Source organism: Protomyctophum bolini (assembly GCF_963924005.1).
Source record: "Protomyctophum bolini genome assembly, chromosome: 6".
NCBI lineage: Eukaryota > Metazoa > Chordata > Actinopteri > Myctophiformes > Myctophidae > Protomyctophum > Protomyctophum bolini.
The window spans coordinates 23,614,454-23,633,139 of NC_137867.1; the positions used below are offsets into that span (position 1 = coordinate 23,614,454).

Genomic DNA, 18,686 nt, shown 5'->3' on the forward strand with positions numbered 1-18,686 from the left:
TTGACTGATACCTGTCCATTTAAACTCTAGATGGACCTGCCCCAAAGTTATTACTTGTGCAAGTACTGTATGTCAGTGACTACCTTGGCCAATCAGGAATTGTGACATTTTTGGTGGTCCCCTTGGCCAATCGGGTATTGTATATTTTTAGTGGCGTCACTGATCGGCCAATCCAATCAGGGATTATTTTATTTTAAATGTTTGTTTATGGGTTTCGTCTTTATTTGTTATATTTTAAAGAGGGATAAGTTGACAAGAGTCAGCTCGACAGAGTTAGTGCAGTCACGCCCGGCAGCCGGCAAGAACTAGAGTTCTCAACAGGCCCGAAAAGTCAGAGTGCGCACATTTGGGTCTGATAAGTCCCGGAAAAGATGCGCTGTGATGGCCTGTAATCACTTGAGTGGCAGCGTAACGTAGCGTGGCTTTCACACTTCCGCCACAATATGTACATGAGGGGGCAGAATTTGTAGGCCCCCTCTGGCACCAGCATGACGCCGGGCCTGGTGTAAATTGTTCCTCCCCTCTTTAGCTCCAAAGAACTGCAGCGGCCAATGAGGCGTCTATTTTTGAGCGGAGCCTCCGCTCCATTACGCAGCTATAGCTGCATTACGCAGCTATAGCTGCGTAATGTTACAAAATTGGTGACCTGCCAAAATGTGACCATCTTGTGGACTTCACACAACTTACATGGAAGTCTAGTTTTAAATACGTGGCCTAAATACCGCTACGGCGCTATAGGTTGAACTCTGTTAATGAACAAACTGCAACATTCGGACACTGACATTATGTGACGTCAACAAGATTGTGACATATTTCAGCAGGTCACCAATTTCACCGTAACACCGCCATGCTGAAGTGACTGAGTGTGAGGGAGCAAGTGGCCGAGATTTAGGGCGGCTTTTGGAATTTGGCGTGTGTGTGTACGGAAAGCTGCAACACTAACTCTGTCACTAAGACAGAGTTACTAATTGTGCCTTCCATTTTGACATGCGCCCCAGAGGCGTCTGGCATGCTGCAAACAAGTTATAGCCGTGTAAAGGCCAGCCAATAGGAAGACCGAGGGGGCGAAAGGGCCACTTCACCCCTTTTTTTTTACCCTTTCCTTGGGTTTTTATGTGGGTTGTATCATTATATGTGTTTTTGATATTTCAAAGTGTCTGTGGCACTGGTCGCACTTCCTGAGTGCAGCAAAGCATTATTGCGAACGCAATGAGCACTTACTATGAGACCTAGCAGATCATGTCTGTCTGTGTGTGTGTGTGTGTGTGTGTGTGTGTGTGTGTGTGTGTCTGTCTGTCTGTCTGTCTGTCTGTCTGTCTTTCTGTCTGTCTATCCCGCTTTTGTGCCCATATATGGAGCTGAGTGATTACGTCACCATGACTCAGCCATAACCATATAAGGAGTCCCCAAAGCAGCTATACGTCCAAAACCCAAATATGTACGAGCTGCGTTCGCTTCCCGCGTTTGCGCGTCTTACTGGTGGTAATTGTAATCCAGCAGTTGCAAGTATACTAGAGGTTGTTCCAGTGTCAGTTGCATAAAACCACTTAGGCTAAGGTTGTCCTTACATTTATGAAATAAATATTTTGCATATGGGACAAACTTATGTTTGAAACTTAAGGTATGCAACTACCTATAACATAGAATATAGACCACATATTCATGGGAGGCTGCAAATCTCTACTGCTCTCTAGTGATTCACATTTGAAGCTACAGTATGAACCATGCTTCTTGGAGAATTAGCTTTATATGCTGGCTTTCTTGGGTTTAAATCCTCTTAGCAAACCTTGTATTATACTTTACTTTCCTGAGTGTGTCTTTGCAAACTGTTATCAATGAATCAATATGGTGCCAAGCAAACCGGTGTAGACTATGATTAATCACATCCAAAAAGGTGGTTATTCTATACCTCAGTAACCCTGGGATCATGCAATTCCATGTGATTTGTATATCGATATGGTTTATTTAATTTTATTTATTTTACACATGTGTTATAGCCTATTGTAATTTATCTTCACTTCATAGTTTATAATTATTACTATTGCTGCTATAGGTTTTTTCTAGTATTATTATACCTTCCTTTATTAGCCTATATCTTGTTTCATTTTATATATTTACAGTCTGTGGATGTCACCAACATTTCACTGCACTATTTGTATGATTGACAAATATAGTTTAATTATTTCTATTGCTGCTATAGGGTTTTGCTAGTATTATTATACCTTGCTTTATTAGCCTATATATATCTTGTTTAATTTTATATCAACACAGTCTGTGGATGTCACCAATATTTCACTGCACATATTTGTATGATTATGCGACAAATAAAGCTTCAATCTTTAATCCTTGGTTGCATGTTTGGATATTTATTCCGTTGCTCAGGATATACAGCATATTACCTGCAATGATAGTTTGTCTCACTTTTAAAAGTAGAAATATACCATAGGCAAAGATGCTATATATTATTCTGTCACTTAACCAGGGCTGTGATTTGGGCCATACCGGTTTAACCACTTAATAAACTATGCTTTGTTGACCAAGATCCCCTAGGGGTCTGAAGGCTACCTAGTTCCTGCCCTCCATTTCCCTTCCTTTACAGTACATGAAATGTCTTCCCTGACCTGACAATAGCTGATCTACAAGCTCACAACTCAGCATGTTCTGACAAATTATGATCTTGTAGATTGCTATTTTTTGGCCAAATGTTTGGCTGATTTTTTTGTTTTTAAATGTTCCTCTATGACATTCCCAGAATAGGGAATAGGTTCATTGGTTAAAGATATGCTGTCAATGTGGTCTGTCAATGTTCGGCCTTGCATGGGGAAGAATGTGAGAGAGCCAGTTTGGTCAGTGGTGCAAAGAACATCCCTTTGTTCTGTTTTCCTGTTGTCCCATCATCAGCCCTTCTGCTTCGTGCACCTGCATACCTTAATTGGAACAGAATGACAGGGTGACTGCTCCAACTGGCAGTGAACGTGAAAATCCAGTCTAGAAATAGCAAGCTGGATGGATAAGATGATCTGGGCAGGGCTTATGAAGGACATGAAACCCTAACCAATAATCAATGCTTTTTATGTCCATTAAACCTTATTTTGAAGGATTTAACTCCATCAAATTGTCACTACACACAAACACGTTTGTTTTTAGTTCAATGTTTGATTTAAAAACGCCATTGACAATGAAGGGAGAATTTACATAATCTTGTCCCTAACACAAACATTAAATCTCATTAACAATAAAGATAATTTAATGTTTGTGTTGGCACCGTTTGTTTTACATCATCATTACATCACCTAATCTGGTAAAATGATAAGAGCGCCCCTCACCTTTTTATAAAGACAATATCACTATAACATGGCTAAAATGTTACAAACATTGTATTTACTCCAAGCACGCAATTCCCCCTGGGACCCTCTACCCATGATTCAAATGTGGTTTTCATGGTTCTTGGCTGTCGAAAAGGGGGTGATCCATAGCCTATTTAGTAAAAATGTGAAGTTGATTTTGACAGCCTAATAAAGTCATCGTCTTAACACAGTCTAGGCCTACTCTACACTCATGTCTACGGTCTACCCTATGGGTCAAATGCTGACTCATTTGAAAGATCAAAGTGATGCATGTTGGTGGGGTCGGATAGAATGTTCGCATTTGTATTAGTGTAGCCCGCCTATCTGCCTCTATCTGTAGCCTAGTTGTGAGTTGGGCAGACACCTTCCACGATTTGGGGGGAGGATCCGTCCACGTAATGCAAATGCAAACACGTTTGTCTCGCTCACAGTCACATATCGTTTTTCTTCCTTCAAGGCTACCTTGAAGGCTACCACCTTACCGCTATGCATCATCTACTATGAATCCAGACTCGGCTTTCAAATGACTGGACGACTGCATTGTTTGCGCACATCTCGCTGCTACAGGAGATAAGATACATATCGCACGTCGAATAATACGTTTGGATTTTCAACATTTTAATTTCTAAATCCGTCGCTATCCTTGCGATAACCAATTGAGCATGAATACCATAAGACAGGTGCCTTCTAGGGTGAAAAGCAAGAGGACGGAGACCCATTTAGGTGCGGAGAGGGAGCATTTTGATAAACAGCAGGTAAATGAATGCTAACACTGTTTGCTTTGTAGGCAGACGTGGTGATGATTTGGTAGCAAAACCTTGCTTTATCATGGCAGGTAAACTCGTCGGGATATTTTGGCCTATTTTGAGACTGTGTACATGTGTAATGTTAACAGTACACATGATACATCCCAGTACGTATATTTAATATAGGCATATTAGGCTCCTTTCATAGCCTACAAACATAAAATTGTGAATATTTATACAAACATATAGCCTTGAAGACAGTATTTCTTGATCCAAGGCTAACAAACGCATTTAACCAAGCTCCGTAGACTATTTCAAAATTGACAGGAACCATTAGCCGAGTAAAATGGGCTGTACTAAACTGCATTATTGTCAGCATTGTGGCTTTAATCTCGGCGACTAGGCATGCTATATAGAATAGATAATCATTATTTGACAATGTTTTCTACTTTTCAACTGCCATTATTACATAATGAACTGAAAGGCGGTGACTTTTGAGAAGCCACTGTTAAGTAAGACATGAAATCACACAAGAGTATCCGTTGTCAGAGGTGTGCATTGTATGAGTTTCTTCTCACTGACAATTTCGTTAGTGGTTGTTGACCATACGGTATGGTGATTGTTCAAGTTCAAGACAATGGTTTTCAGCAGCAAAGACAATCCATTTAGCCTTTTTTGTTTGTTTATTGAGTAGGCTACTCATCATAGCTTACTTTCATGTTGTCCTTCCTGTTTGACAACCCTTCCTCCATTAGCCACCTCTTTGGTGAATCCTCCATGTAACTGCTTAGGTAGGATACAGACATTACAGAGACAGACAATAGAAGTCATGTTCTATTGTTGTAATGGTTGTCCACTGTAGGAATGGGTGTGTCTCATTACTCATACAACTTTTCAGCCTCTTGGCAACTTCGGTCAGCTTAGTCAAAGTAAAACTGACGTTATCTCCAGAAACAGGCAAGAGAAAACACACCAATTTGCCTTGGTAGCTGACTGAGACGGATGCTGGCAGTGGGTCTGTTTATATCATTGGGGACAAAAGTTTAAATTTTGAGCTATAATGTCCAGCTTTGTAGAGATATTAAAGATTCTCTTGACAGACACGACAGCCTCCTTAAAAGTGGTGATTGATGGTATGAAATTCTTCTTACAGTGCAATGTCATGCCACATCTTGAAGAAACTGGACTTGTCCTGTGTTAGGAGACACAGGACAAGTCCTATCAGGCAGTCAATCCATTTACCTGATCACATTTTAATAAAGGTCAATTCTAGCCTGGTTATAAGACCCCATTATTTAAAAAAAATGTGCGTACCTGAGTAGCCAGTTTGAGTTTATTACTGCTGATCTTATCTTTAGACAGGAGAAATGTTGAAACAAGACTGGGCTGTCTGGAGAGGCCTTCAGGCACCGGCTTCTGTCCATAGATGGTGCTACTGAGTTGTTAGTTGGTGCTGGTGCATCATGTGTCTGCATATTTGTTTCTTTATTTATATAAAGACAGGTAGAATCAATTTCTGGGGTTGTTTGTTATATCAACAGAATGAAGCAGGCTTTTGTGCTGCAAAATTAAACAGATATGTTCTGCTGCTTGCTTGAACTCAATGCCATTGTATTCTCATGCTGTGGACTGGGCTGAATTGATAAAGGGTGTGATGTGACACACTGATGAAGTTGTGTCGAACCAATATCAGATATTAATATTGCATAATAATAAAGGGCGCTCAGGTGGTGTAGGAGTAAAGTACCTGTCCGCCACAGCGCAAAGGGAAGGTGGAGAGTGATCTTTGTCAGTTGTCACTGCACATTCTCCTCTGGGCTAGGGCGGCGACAGTCAGCATGGGGTGTTGAATGGGAGGAGTAGGACTATGTTCTCACGGTTGTGGGGGCTCCTCATTGGCAGGTGAGCCAGTAGGGAACAACAACAGTAGTAGCAACTAATTTGTGTGGGGAGGACTTAATCGGAATAACCAGTAAATTAGGGGGTAATAAATAATGCAACACATGAGAGGAGTTATTCTTCAGTTATTTTCACTGACTTACAGAATAATGCTGAATCAAATGATTTGAGCATGACGTTTCTTTCACGCTCTTTCTCTTTCGGCCCCTCTCTTCCTCCCTCCCTCCTACCTCCCTGTTTTGACCTCCATACCAAGGTCAAATGTCCCACACAGTGCCTGGTGTTTACACTCTGTATGTGTGTGGTGTGTTTGCTTTCCCTCATTCCAGACTCGCCGTTGCCTGAGTGAGTGAGTGCACGCACCCATGAGAGGAAGGGGGATGGGAGCACTGAGTAGCAGAACACACTGTATTAACAGACTTGAGTCTAATAGATATTTTGTTTGGTGTCGCTCGCTGAAATGAACAGAAGCGAACTAACAGCGCATCAAGAAAGAAGATGCATTGTTAGCTTTTAAAACGGCGAGTGACACCACCAGAATGAAGTGTGATCACCTCACAAATCATAATCGGTAACAAAAGTGCTCCTGTAATTCTGATATCAGCTGTAGGCAACTCAAATATTATGTAGCCAGCGGTCTAATATTCAACAATTCTCCCAATCACGACTATTTCTAATTCTTCCTTACCTTCAGTAGGCAAGTCATCATTTTCGGATTATATCCTAACTGTAATTTTTTTTAAACGTTTTGTCTAGCAATTAAAAGCAGCAAAAATATTACAGGGTACAATCTAGAGATTACAGTATATACTATTTATAAGGGGTTTCATCTCATGGCATGGCATGGCATTCAATATTCCTATGTTTAAAAAAAATCCTCCACAGCAATTCTAGAAGCATACTTAATTTCAGCGCCATTGCCGTAGATGTAGGTCAATTGAGGCCTATTTTTTGATACTACGCTTACCGCCATTGCCGTTGATTAATGGCAAGTGCGATTTTATAGTGCATTCGATCTATCGAGCCATAATGCTACTTACGTTAGCTGGTTATAGCTATGTTGTTGTCACAGCACTGGATCGTCCATCTTAGATCGTCGTTGCCATAATAATCCATTATATCTGTTTCTTTCAATCTCCTATTCCTTGTCCCAGGTGGCATTTTTGGCCTGTCCAGCTCAAATGGGAAAAATTCTGGCGTGAATTAGATGCTTAGCGGACCATGTTAATGTGTATAACCTTTCCAAATCCCAAGGGTTGTCCCCATAGTCACTAAGCAATGACCATGCATCCAGGCATACAGTAAGGAATCACCAAGGGGACTTGGTGATGGAATGGTTCACCTTATTAATAGACAAAGAACACACTGCTGAGACTGTTTTGAGAGTAAGGAACACAAACTGTCATGCCAATTGAGTGTTCACAAATTGGGAGCTGGGGAGAGTGGGATGACTTGGCAATTCATAAGGGTCTCTCTATAGAGAGTAGTCAACACAGAGTCTCAGACATGCTGAATGCCCTCCTAATATCAGATGTTTGGTTTCGGCTTAGAGAGGATGTTTCGATCCACTATAATCTGTCTGTTTTGTATTAGCAGCATGTAGGCTAGTATTTTGCTAGTATTTTTAAGCAAAGGGGCAAACCTGACATTGTTGCATGTTATGCTAGGATTATTGCCTTAAGGTTTACATAAGAAAAGCCATGTCATTGAGCTCCCAGATTGTTGGGGGTTTTCAGATATAGTTGGAGAAAAGAAGAGAAATGTGTGGCAAATCTGCAAAAAAAAATGCTTACCACTAGCTTTCTTCACAAATGTGTTCATAAAGGTGTCTACTATAGCATACATTTGTTCCAACCCAACTCCCTTGGGAAACTTTGTGACAGCTGCTGGAAGTTGGGGTACCATTATCAACCAATATGAGGCAATTAAAAAAAAAAACATCATTATGCTTTACGTAGCATGTGACTAACTAGGGGGTTTTCGTGATGCTGAATCCATTCCAATCACTAGTTTTGCACGAAAATACTCTTTCAGCTAAATTTGACCATAGCCACTTTCCCAAATGTGCCCAAATGTGCTGACCTCATCACATTTGTGATGACGGCATTTTTAGGCAAAGGATTGTTTTTTGTGCAAAACTAATGCTTGCAATGGATTCAGCATCATGGAAACCCCTTAGTTTGACATGTCACATGTTGCTTAAAGTATAATGAAATTAGGATGTATTTGCCTTATATTGGTTGATAATGGTACCCCAACTTTCAGCAGCTAGCTGTCACCAAGTTTCCCAAGGGAGTTGGAACAAATTTATATGTGATAGTAGACACCTTTATGAACACATTTGTGAAGAAAGCTAGTGGTAAGCATTTTTTTTTGCAGATTTGCCACACATTTTGCTAATTTTCCCTTATTAATACAAAGTTTTCATTATTGTCCAAATTAAAGAGCTGTTAAACCTACCAACATGTTTTTGTTTTGCCTGCTGCACTTTATACTGCCATGACACATTCTGGATGATTTAGCTGCTGCTAGGGATGCTAGTGAAAGTAAAGTACGGTAACTGAAATGTAAGATTATTAACCTCATTACCAGTGAAGGACATCATATAGGTAATGTCTAATGTGAGCTAATGGCCTGGGGGCTGTAGTCTGTGGTGTGACCTTGTCAGCGAGTGCTTTAAAGGCAGTCTGTTGAATTAAGCTGATAAGGGCCTACAATAAGTGCTCTTGCTGTAGAGAGCATTACAGTATGACCAGTGTGAAGAAGTACAGATGTAGAACTTCTTGACTTTGTCAGCTTCACAAACCGATTCCTACTAAGGATGTCCAAGCACATTGACACGCTGCTGAAAAGCAAAGATGACATGAAGGTAAGGGAGATGCTTCACGGATGGAGGGTATGAATGCAGACTGTGATATTTGTTTGTGTAGTGTCTGTCTGCACAGTAAAGCGATGGCTGGCCTGGTACTAGACCTTATGGCTGGCCTGGTACTAGGCCTTATGGCTGGCCTGGTACTAGGCCAGTGGCTGGCCTGGTACTAGGCCTTATGGCTGGCCTGGTACTAGGCCTTATGGCAGGCCTGGTACTATGGCTGGCCCTGGTACTAGGCCTTATGGCTGGCCTGGTACTAGGCCTTATGGCTGGCCTGGTACTAGGCCTTATGGCAGGCCTGGTACTAGGCCTTATGGCTGGCCTGGTACTAGGCCTTATGGCTGGCCTGGTACTATGGCTGGCCTGGTACTAGGCCTTATGGCAGGCCTGGTACTAGGCCTTATGGCTGGCCTGGTACTAGGCCTTATGGCTGGCGTCGGGGATTAAGGCTGGCTTTCCCTATCTCACTCATTTCTGTGTCAGGGGAGGGAAAGTACTACTGCATTGGACGCAAACCTACCATAACTTGTTGGGCAGCCATCCAGCGACACAGTTGACAGTTGATCATTTGGTCTAGAGACTCTAGAATGTCTGGAGCAAGTTTCTTAATGTATGGCTTTCATCGCCGATCTAGCTTTCTTGGCCTGAGTGTGGTTATGATATCTTTATGTATGATCTGTTCAGGGATTGATATGAAGTTGGATTAGGCCTAATCGGAGTTGTTTTTCTGTGGATTCACTTCACATGGGTGATTTTTACAATATATTTTCAACATGGTCTCAACAATGAATTGTTGTCCACTTGTTTTATACATACGATGCGTATAATTTCTATAATGTGCGTAAATTGTAATATAGGCCTACTGTAGCAGCTACTTTCATACCAATAGACTGGGAATCAGTTATAATCTACTTCCAACTGTTAAATGATGTTTACATGAAAAGATATCACACCCTAAATCGCTTCATATTTTGAACGAGAGGCATGTTGAAGTCAGAAATGAAGAGCTTAATATATCCATCTGGTCAAAACCACAGAGAGCTCTTTGGATTACGTGCACCGAGCCTTTCTTTGTGAGCGGTAAACAGTTTATCATTGAAAATGGGTTAACAATATGACGTAAATGACACATTATGATGTAAATTCTTCCTTCATTGTCAATGGTGTTTACAAGACAAACATTATACCTGTGTATAGGAGGGGCTAGCGCCCCTCAAAAATACATAACAAAAATAGTAAAATACTGTACATGTACTTGTGTACACAAGCAGACATGGCACTTTCAGCTTGCCCAGCGTTTCTGGTGTTATTGTGCAAGAGTTGGCTGCAGAAAGCCATATTGAAGAGGAGGGTTTTGAGAGTGGTTTTGAAGGTTTGGACTTTGGATGTTGTGGGCTTCTCTGAGAGTATTGGGGAAGTGCATTCCACAGGGTTGGGGCGGCAAAAGCTATGTCGCCTCACATACGGTACTACGAATGGAGGCTGAAGTGGATTATTTGTTTGCCCGGTAGCCAGTGAAGGTCGTGGAGGACTGGTGTAATGTAGTCTCTGGAACTAGTTTATTGAGGACTTTGCCACTTTGGAGGCGGTGCCATGGAGGATACTGATGAAAGCATGGATGAGTGTTTCAGCTGTAGAGAATGACAGAGAACGCCGGAGACGGGCAATGTTCTTGAGGTGGAAGAAGACCGTTTTAGTGGCCTGGTTTACATGGGGGACTAGGAATGAAAGCGTGTGATTGAAAATGTACTACACTTCATGTAGTATAGTGTTGATCACCCTCATGATTCCCCCACATGTACTATTTTCCTTGACAAATCTCATAGTCTTCTTCCTTGCCATTCTGAGTGACAGCCATTCTGAATATATTATGAGAGTTTCCCTGTGGCCATGCTGCTCAATGGCCATCTGCTAAGGCCTCAGTGCCAGTCTCTGTGTGCCAAAGTGTGGGCCCCATCCAACCCAATCTTCTACTCCAGCTGTCGGCCTTCCTCCCCCAACAAACCCCTCATTGTCAAATTTGTCATATAACCCTCCATCCTATTCCGTTGTACTTGCCCTGTGTAAACCAGAGACTAGCAGTCTAATTTGCCTCAGGAGGGGCGGCCAGTCTACTCTCTCCTTTGTCACTCTCACTCTATGCCAGTTGGTTTTGGCCCACAGGAGCCCTTCTGTGCTTTGTTTTCTTACTGTGTGTGTGTTTTGGTGTGCTGCTGGTGAGGAGGACGAGGACTGAGGAGGGGTTGTCAACTTGTGGTCTGTGGTGACTTTCATGTTACTTGTAAATGAGGCCTTTATGGGTTTTTCTGGATTCGGGGCATGTGCTCCTGAATATCTGATTGGGTATTTGGCTACAGTACAAAGAGACAGGGCATAACCAGCCTATGTTTATGGGTAGATGAAAGTTCTTTCTGAGTCCAGAGTTTGGTGGCTTGATTGATGATGTTTGAACATATTAAAAACTGTAATGTGTAAACCATTTTATACAGATTGGAAATCATGTTGTAGGAACAGAGGCAAAGGAGAGAGCCTGATGTAGAATAAGAGGATCTGCTGCAAAAATGCATATGCTGTTCTGTTATGGTTTCTTTTACTCACTGTGTATCATCGATTACTTGGTTATACAGTGACGATCTCAAATAAAATTGTGGATCATGGTAGCAGAACATACAGTACAGGAATACAGCACTAATATATTTCAAGTTGTTCTTAAAAGTATATTTGTTCACTGTCAGAAATAAATGATGAATACTCAAGATTTTAGGGTATAGGTTTCAGGTGGGCACTGTTTGCACATAGACTGGAAAATATACAAAGGTTCTATTTAGCAGAATTGCCCCTGTTGTCGAGTTTCCACAGCAAACCCCAGCACCCCTCATAGTAGAGCGGAGCCCATATTAAGCATATTACTTCATTCTTATGCTATTTATTAGCATAAGAATCAATCTGCTATTAGTTGTCATTACACACGCATCCATTCCTTGGTTGTCCCACACCATTGTTTTTGTGCCATTAATTCACATAGCTGCTCTGTGTCATGAGTCCACACAGTACACAAATGCAATGAGGTGACAGAGCGACATAATTATTTGAAACAAGGTAGATGTTCTGCACAAATAAAAGCATCAATCTATATGAATGAGGCATTATCTAATGAATTGTCAGTAAAGTATGTAAACTGTAAGGACCCGTTCAAATATGTTTGAGAACAGGAAGGCACATATAGACTGATATATCTATTGATTTCTTTCCCTAATTAATGTAGTGAACTTTAGTCTGTACCCTAAAAGGCGTCTGATCCTTCTCTGCAGACATGCCTTTCATTCTAAGTAGGCATGTTTGTTTATTGTTTACCCTATATCCAACTTTTGGTGTATGTTCACAAACGTCCTACACAAACATTTAATTCCCATTGATAATGAATGGAGAATTTTACGTCAGTTTCTGAGCAAGTGTCTATTATACGTCACCAGAGTGCCCCTCACAGATCAGCATCCTTGGCCAATTCATCCAATATGCTGAATAGGACATTACAAATCTGACATGTTCAGTTTGTTGGTCATCACCTTTTACCATTCCATGGCTGTGTTATGATTCATTACTTTCTTCATTATTATTGGAGGTGCCTCTAAATAGCTAGAATAGGCTACAGTATTTTTCCTGTAGTTTCGTTCTTGTTATTGCTTGACATTTATGATAGTGTTACCTGATGCTCTTGTCATGTGGTTAGAAGTTGTTCTATGATTACAGTAGCTCTAGACTTCAAAGTCTGTGACCTGGTAAACCCTTTTTTTTACCAGGCCACAGACATGTCTCAATGTCACTTACTTTTGTCTCCACCAGGCCGAAGGCATGGGGAGAGAGTTTGTTTTGCACTCTGCCTGTCCATCTCTGTCTGTGTGTCCGTCCATCTGTCTGTCCATTTGAGTATAGAGACGGCACCCAGAGGAAACCCTGAGGCGAAATGGACATAGTGGCCGAATTTGGTATTGCAGCATGGGCCCAAACACATGAACGCGCTGGTCCGTTGACTATCATTGTGCACGTTCACGACGGACGCACACTCGTGCGCGTTCAACGGAAGCGTTCATCTGTTTGGGCCCAATCACTATTGCAATCCATCCCAGAATGCACTCTGGCCAATAGACAGATGGACGTGCCCACGAGATCCTTATCTCATGGTGGTGAAAGTACTCTGATGACAGACATACACTGATGTTGGCCACAGGCAGAAATGCATACTCTTGTCAGTCCATCATTCACAAGACTGTGTTTAACAATATCATCTATGACATATCTATGCTGCATGACTCCATATTTGGGCAATATTTCAGCCCGATTCGACCACCGTTGCCATATATTCTAAAATGTAGGTTACATAATACATGTATAAAAAAAAAAATAGAAAGCATAGAAAAAGAGATGCATGGAGGAGGTACTTCCTTAGCCCACTGGCAGTGTGCAGTCATGCACAAGACATTTGATGCTTATCAGTGCAGCGGTTTGCGAGCCACAGACAGACAGACAGACAGACAGACAGTGACTACTCACAGACCCATTCCTTGATTTCTCACTTCCTACAGAGCGATGTCATAAAAACGATGTTGGTCACCTTTATTAAAAAGTTTTCGCGTTTTCACTTCAGATTTCATGACCACATGTCCTCATCTAGTCGACACACAGATTTGTGTGCACGTCGTATGTTGTGGCCCATCATACAACTAACAGATCATCTCACGCCTCAGTTGAAAGTGTATTATTATTTATGAATACCAGTGCTGTTTAACCTTACAGGTTAACCAGGCTAAGCATGATGATTTGCATATTGATCCAGTTGACAATAGTGGTGACAATATTATCACACGAAAAGATCAAATTACCTTCCTCCATCCTGGAGGCAAATCTTTCCGGTGCTAAAATGGCCACCAACGTAATCCAAAAAGTCAACCAAAGAACAAGATTCCTATGTAGGACCTAGAGATGCTCCGATAATCGGCCACCGATCGGTGATCGGCCAATATTCACTCCGATCAGTGATCAGCAATTTACACATTTGTATGGTGTTTGATAGAATTGGGGTGACCTTGACAACCAGACTGTAATAAGCAGACATGGCCGATGTTGAATCAGATATTTCTTGTTGTTATTCATCTAGAGGTCATGTGCTGTGGTGGTGTCTACTAGTTTTGTAATTCAGCCTCTCAGTCATCTTCTCCCTTCCTCCTCCCATTAAGCTACACTTGTTTTACCTGCTGGACCAGGTGCCAGAGGGACCAGCAGTAGAGCTCTGTGTCCCATGGTATTGTTGACATGGAGTCTCTTTTCGTTTTCAGTTTCCTTATCGGCTGAATAAAGCAGACGGATGTAATCTATCAATGCTCACTCTCACCTGTCACTGACAACAACACCTACATACTTTTTAAAGTGGTGCAACCACTTCCTTAAGTGACTGTGTGTGGGTGGCTGGGTGGGTGCGTCTGGCCACCAAAACAGCATGGTTGTTTTTCACCACCTGTGCGCAACACACGCACATATTAACTGTATATATGGTGATTTCGGGTGTGCCAGTACAGTACAGTACAGTGGAGGGTATAGTAGAGGGACTTTGTCATTTATCAACCGTTTCGGACGTGGGCGGCTCGCCGGAATCGGGCCGGCACCCTGGGTGCGTTCCTCTGGGTCTGGAACACGGTAGTCTTGGCAAGGCTATGCTTGGAATGCTGTTAACAACATGCCTCATCTCTTCAGAGATAGGGGGACACACCCAAACAAACAAACAAACAGGAGTCCAGCAGCAATCTCATCCTACCTTACTTACGATATACTGACTGATGTAAAAGTGTACTAATCACAGGGTGAGAGCCAAGGGCTCATCTGTTTATGGCACTGAGTCTGAAAGAATGTTGTGCTAGCTCATATTATTAACTGATTTGCCTCATGTGGGTCAGACGGGAGGAGAGAGTATCACATGAAAATAGGTATGGTCCAGGCAGTATTGTAAGGTGCGGTGGTACCAACATATCTAGTCAATTACATTTTCTATTACATTTTCTATGGTTAGTAAAGTACAAAGTTATTCCTCCAAAGGGAGCTTCACACTTACAATAGCTGAATGGTTGTTTTTATACTCTACAGCAGTTATGTGGAATGGGTTACCTGCTGTTCAAGACAAGTCCTCCATAAAGATTTGGCTGAATATCAGTTGAACATAATTATATCCACCAGTTAGTTGTAGCAGTTTCCTGTACATTAGCCATATTTTGTTCTTTGCTGTTTAAATTCTCTAGTTAGTTGACTCCTGTCTTTACTATAACCTTCTAAAAATATACGTTTGGCTGTACTCTGTCTCCCCCTGTAATTCTGTGTACATAATGTGATGCAAACTTAAAAGCAAACCCAGGGATTGCAACATCTACTGCAAAGCACTACAGCTGATAATAATGGGAGGATGGAGAAGTGTCACATGCTTGAGGAAAACACCCTGCCCCTCCTGCTGTAGAGTCATCAGACTAAGTGTACACAAGCGTGCGGCTCAAACAGGTTTTGCCTTTTAAAAGTCGAGAGTGACAAACAGGGTGCCTGTTTGCCTCAACCAATTGGGGCACTGACCACATGCTCATTGCTCTATGTGAGTTGCAAGGATTAGATGAGTTGTCTTGTATGTACCCCCTCTCCTTCTGTCTTGTGTTTCCTGTCTCTCTGCGCTTTCCTGTTTCTACGCTCTCCTCTAAATAAAATCCCCAAAACAAAAAACATAATAATCATTAAATAGGCTGATAATGGTAGCCCTTTTCTCGCTGGTACTTGAGCTTTCTGTTTTGCTGGATAAGGTAACGAGGCATATACATTTATCTGGACTCAAAACATTTTGTATAGTTTGTACATTTTTCTATGAATTAACTTGCTTCTTCCCTTCTCCTCTCTCTTCCACTGTAGTTAAGCAGCATCAGCAAAGCCATCAACGCTACTGAGGCACCTGTGAAAGAGAAGCATGCACGCCGTATCCTTTTGTGGAAGCCTACAAACCCTAAACTAATCATCAGCTAGTCCATTTTGCATGTGCTGTTAGTAAAATAACTTTGTTTTAAACTGTCCTTTTGCATTTAAGTGGTTGTCTTGTTAGCTCAATATTTTATAAACAATGATTTCATTTTTTATATATCACTGTTTTTTTCTTTTCCTTTTTTAAAGACTGTGACCGAACATAAACGGACCAGAACTAAACGGCATATTAACAAAACCGTAAAAGTTTTAAATAACCAAGTACATTAGGGACTGTATCTGAGGCGTCTGCACAGCCCACTTCAAAAAGTGTTTATTTTGAGGATCAGTTGAGACTCGATATGAAATAAAAGTTTGCTATCTGTAGAAATGTGCAGTTGAGGTTGTACCTGGTTTATCCATCCCAGTGAAATTATACAATGCATCTCTGGCATCTTCTTAGTGAGACAGCTGGTATACCCAGCTGACATTTTCGGGCGCTCCAAAATGTCATCAACTATTGATTTTTCATCTGAGGCAACCATCTAGTTTCTAGAATAAGAACGGAGTGAGCGGTCCTGTGTGGCACTTGTCCTTTCCTTTACAATGACCACAGGAATCATCCTGGGGACACACCGGGAGAAGGGAGCGTACACCTTCTGGTCCTACGCCTTAGGCCTTCCCTTGAACAGCAGTTCCATCCTCTGCTGGAAGTTCTGCCATGTGTTGCACAAAGTCCTGCGGGATGGCCACCAGAACGTAAGTGCTGAACCTTCTAACCCGTTCTGACCTGAGATCAGATTCTAACACACAGAAGAATGGTGGTTCTTTAACGCATTTTGACCTGAGATCAGATTCTAAAAATGTCTTCTAAATCCTGACAGTTTTCAAAAATAGCAGACCTACAAGCTCGTAGCGCGCCACTCGGTGGCGCACTATGAGCTTGTAGATCTGCTATTTTTCAATAGCTAAAGCACAACATAATGCTAACACCAAAAGGGGTTCCCTCCCGAAATGGGCTAACCCGTTCTGTCTACCAGGTTTTGACTATTCCAGCCAATGATATTGTGGTCTGGTGGAAACCTTTTATGTCCAAAACCCAACTTTACCACTCTCAACCTGATTTATGGGCATGTTGAACAATATTCTGCATATTAAACATCATTCAAAATGTTTTACATAGTGGATCGTCTACTACATACTTTGCAAAGATTCAAAAATATAGAAATACAAGCTTTCTTCTCTGCGTCAATGATGATTCAGTCATGGGGGATTCTCTATGGTCCAAAGTGTACCACGTACCCACAACATCGTTTTGATTGAATCTCAACATTCTTCTGTCAATATATGAGTCTTAATTACTAACATCTGATGGAATTAAGGAAATTATTGAGTTGTATTGGATTCTAAAGGTTCTATTATGAAATTAACACAATCTTCTTTAAAAAAAAAAACCATAACAGAGTATACAAGACTGCATGAGACATCACAGTACTCTTGTTGAGGTCGGCGCAACATGGGTGAGTCTGTGTTCTAGATTTCTTTCTTTTTTCCTTTGTTTTTATTTGCTTTTTTATTATTTTTTAACTTGCTTCCTGCTTTGCAAAGAATTTGTCTGAGAGAGATAAGTTGGGGCAGATCAAATTGGTAGAGACATATAAGAGATTCTTCCTGCTGTTCAGATAAAACTCAACTTATTGAATGTTCGTTGTCTCATCTGGTTTCCAGGGCAACCAACATGACAAATATGGACAGCTGGTTTCTCTGTCCACTAAACTCCTCTGTACGAAGATGGAATTCCATGTGAAGGTAAGTGCACCCATGCCATGTCAGTGGCCTACATGGTTTGTAACCACTAAGATTCATCTAATACTTTATATGATGAACTTATCATTTCATATGAATAGAATCCATGATTAAAAAAAATCTATTTCATTGCAGCATCCAGAAATACGACCCAGCTTGGAGACGACAGACGAGGTCTTGGAGCGCACTGCGGGGAGTGACATCAATAATGTGTGAGTCTTTCTCTACCCATGAAACCCCCTCCAACACCTGACATGCTTTTGAACAATAGTTTTACAATAACGCCATTCCAGCCATCATTTACTGTAGTGAGTGTTTCTTATAAAATCGAATTGTGTTCCGACTTTTGGTTTCCTACTTCAAATTATCATGACAAAGAAATTAATAACACTATGTATTTTTTTTATTCAGCAATAGTCTCAATTGCAGCACAGCTATTATATCCCACAAATTTTACTACCAAGTTCTGTTTGTAAAATACAGTAAAGAAGACCATCAGCTCCAGTGTTCTCATTTAGCAAGCACCCATCACCATTGTGTTTGAGTGGAGCGCTTCTCTGACTAACAAGGGTATCAACTTCTCTCCTGCAGGTTCCAGCTCACAGTGGAGGTATTTGATTACCTGGACACAGAGCTAAAGCTGGCAGAGACAGGTAAAAAGGCCCTGCACCACACACACACACACACACACACACACACACACACACACACACTACCTATCCAAGGATGGGTAATCTGAGCCACGTGGCCTCCTGACATTACCTATTTATGTACCAGCCAAGGGCCAGTCAAAGAAAGGTTTATTGTGAGCCTTTGCTTGTCCTTCTGAAGGAAGTATTTTTACATATAGTAGTCGTCATTTATAAATGACCAGAGACTCGAATGACCAGTATAGTTTTAACCAATATTCTTATTTTGATTTTTGTTTTCAACAAAAAGGAAATGCCTGCAATTAGAGGGAATTAAGTTGATTCCCTTGGTTTGTCAGTAATGGAGTGATCCTCCCTGCCCCAGAGGATTTAGGCACAAGATCCC

The 18,686-nt window shown here is 41.5% G+C and overlaps 1 protein-coding gene across 2 annotated transcripts in view; it reads left to right on the forward strand.

The window, feature by feature from the left end:
* The first annotated feature begins 3,768 nt into the window (after positions 1-3,768).
* The window catches only part of hip1rb (huntingtin interacting protein 1 related b), a 28,429-nt gene continuing 13,511 nt past the window's right edge, over positions 3,769-18,686 (forward strand). For both annotated transcript variants that reach the window (XM_080766245.1, XM_080766246.1), the window contains exons 1-7: positions 3,769-4,102; positions 15,801-15,864; positions 16,462-16,604; positions 17,309-17,365; positions 17,574-17,654; positions 17,787-17,863; positions 18,243-18,304. In XM_080766245.1, the coding sequence (XP_080622371.1) occupies positions 4,010-4,102; positions 15,801-15,864; positions 16,462-16,604; positions 17,309-17,365; positions 17,574-17,654; positions 17,787-17,863; positions 18,243-18,304 (577 nt within the window). In that variant the 5' untranslated portion in view covers positions 3,769-4,009. The remainder of the gene's footprint in view (positions 4,103-15,800; positions 15,865-16,461; positions 16,605-17,308; positions 17,366-17,573; positions 17,655-17,786; positions 17,864-18,242; positions 18,305-18,686) is intronic.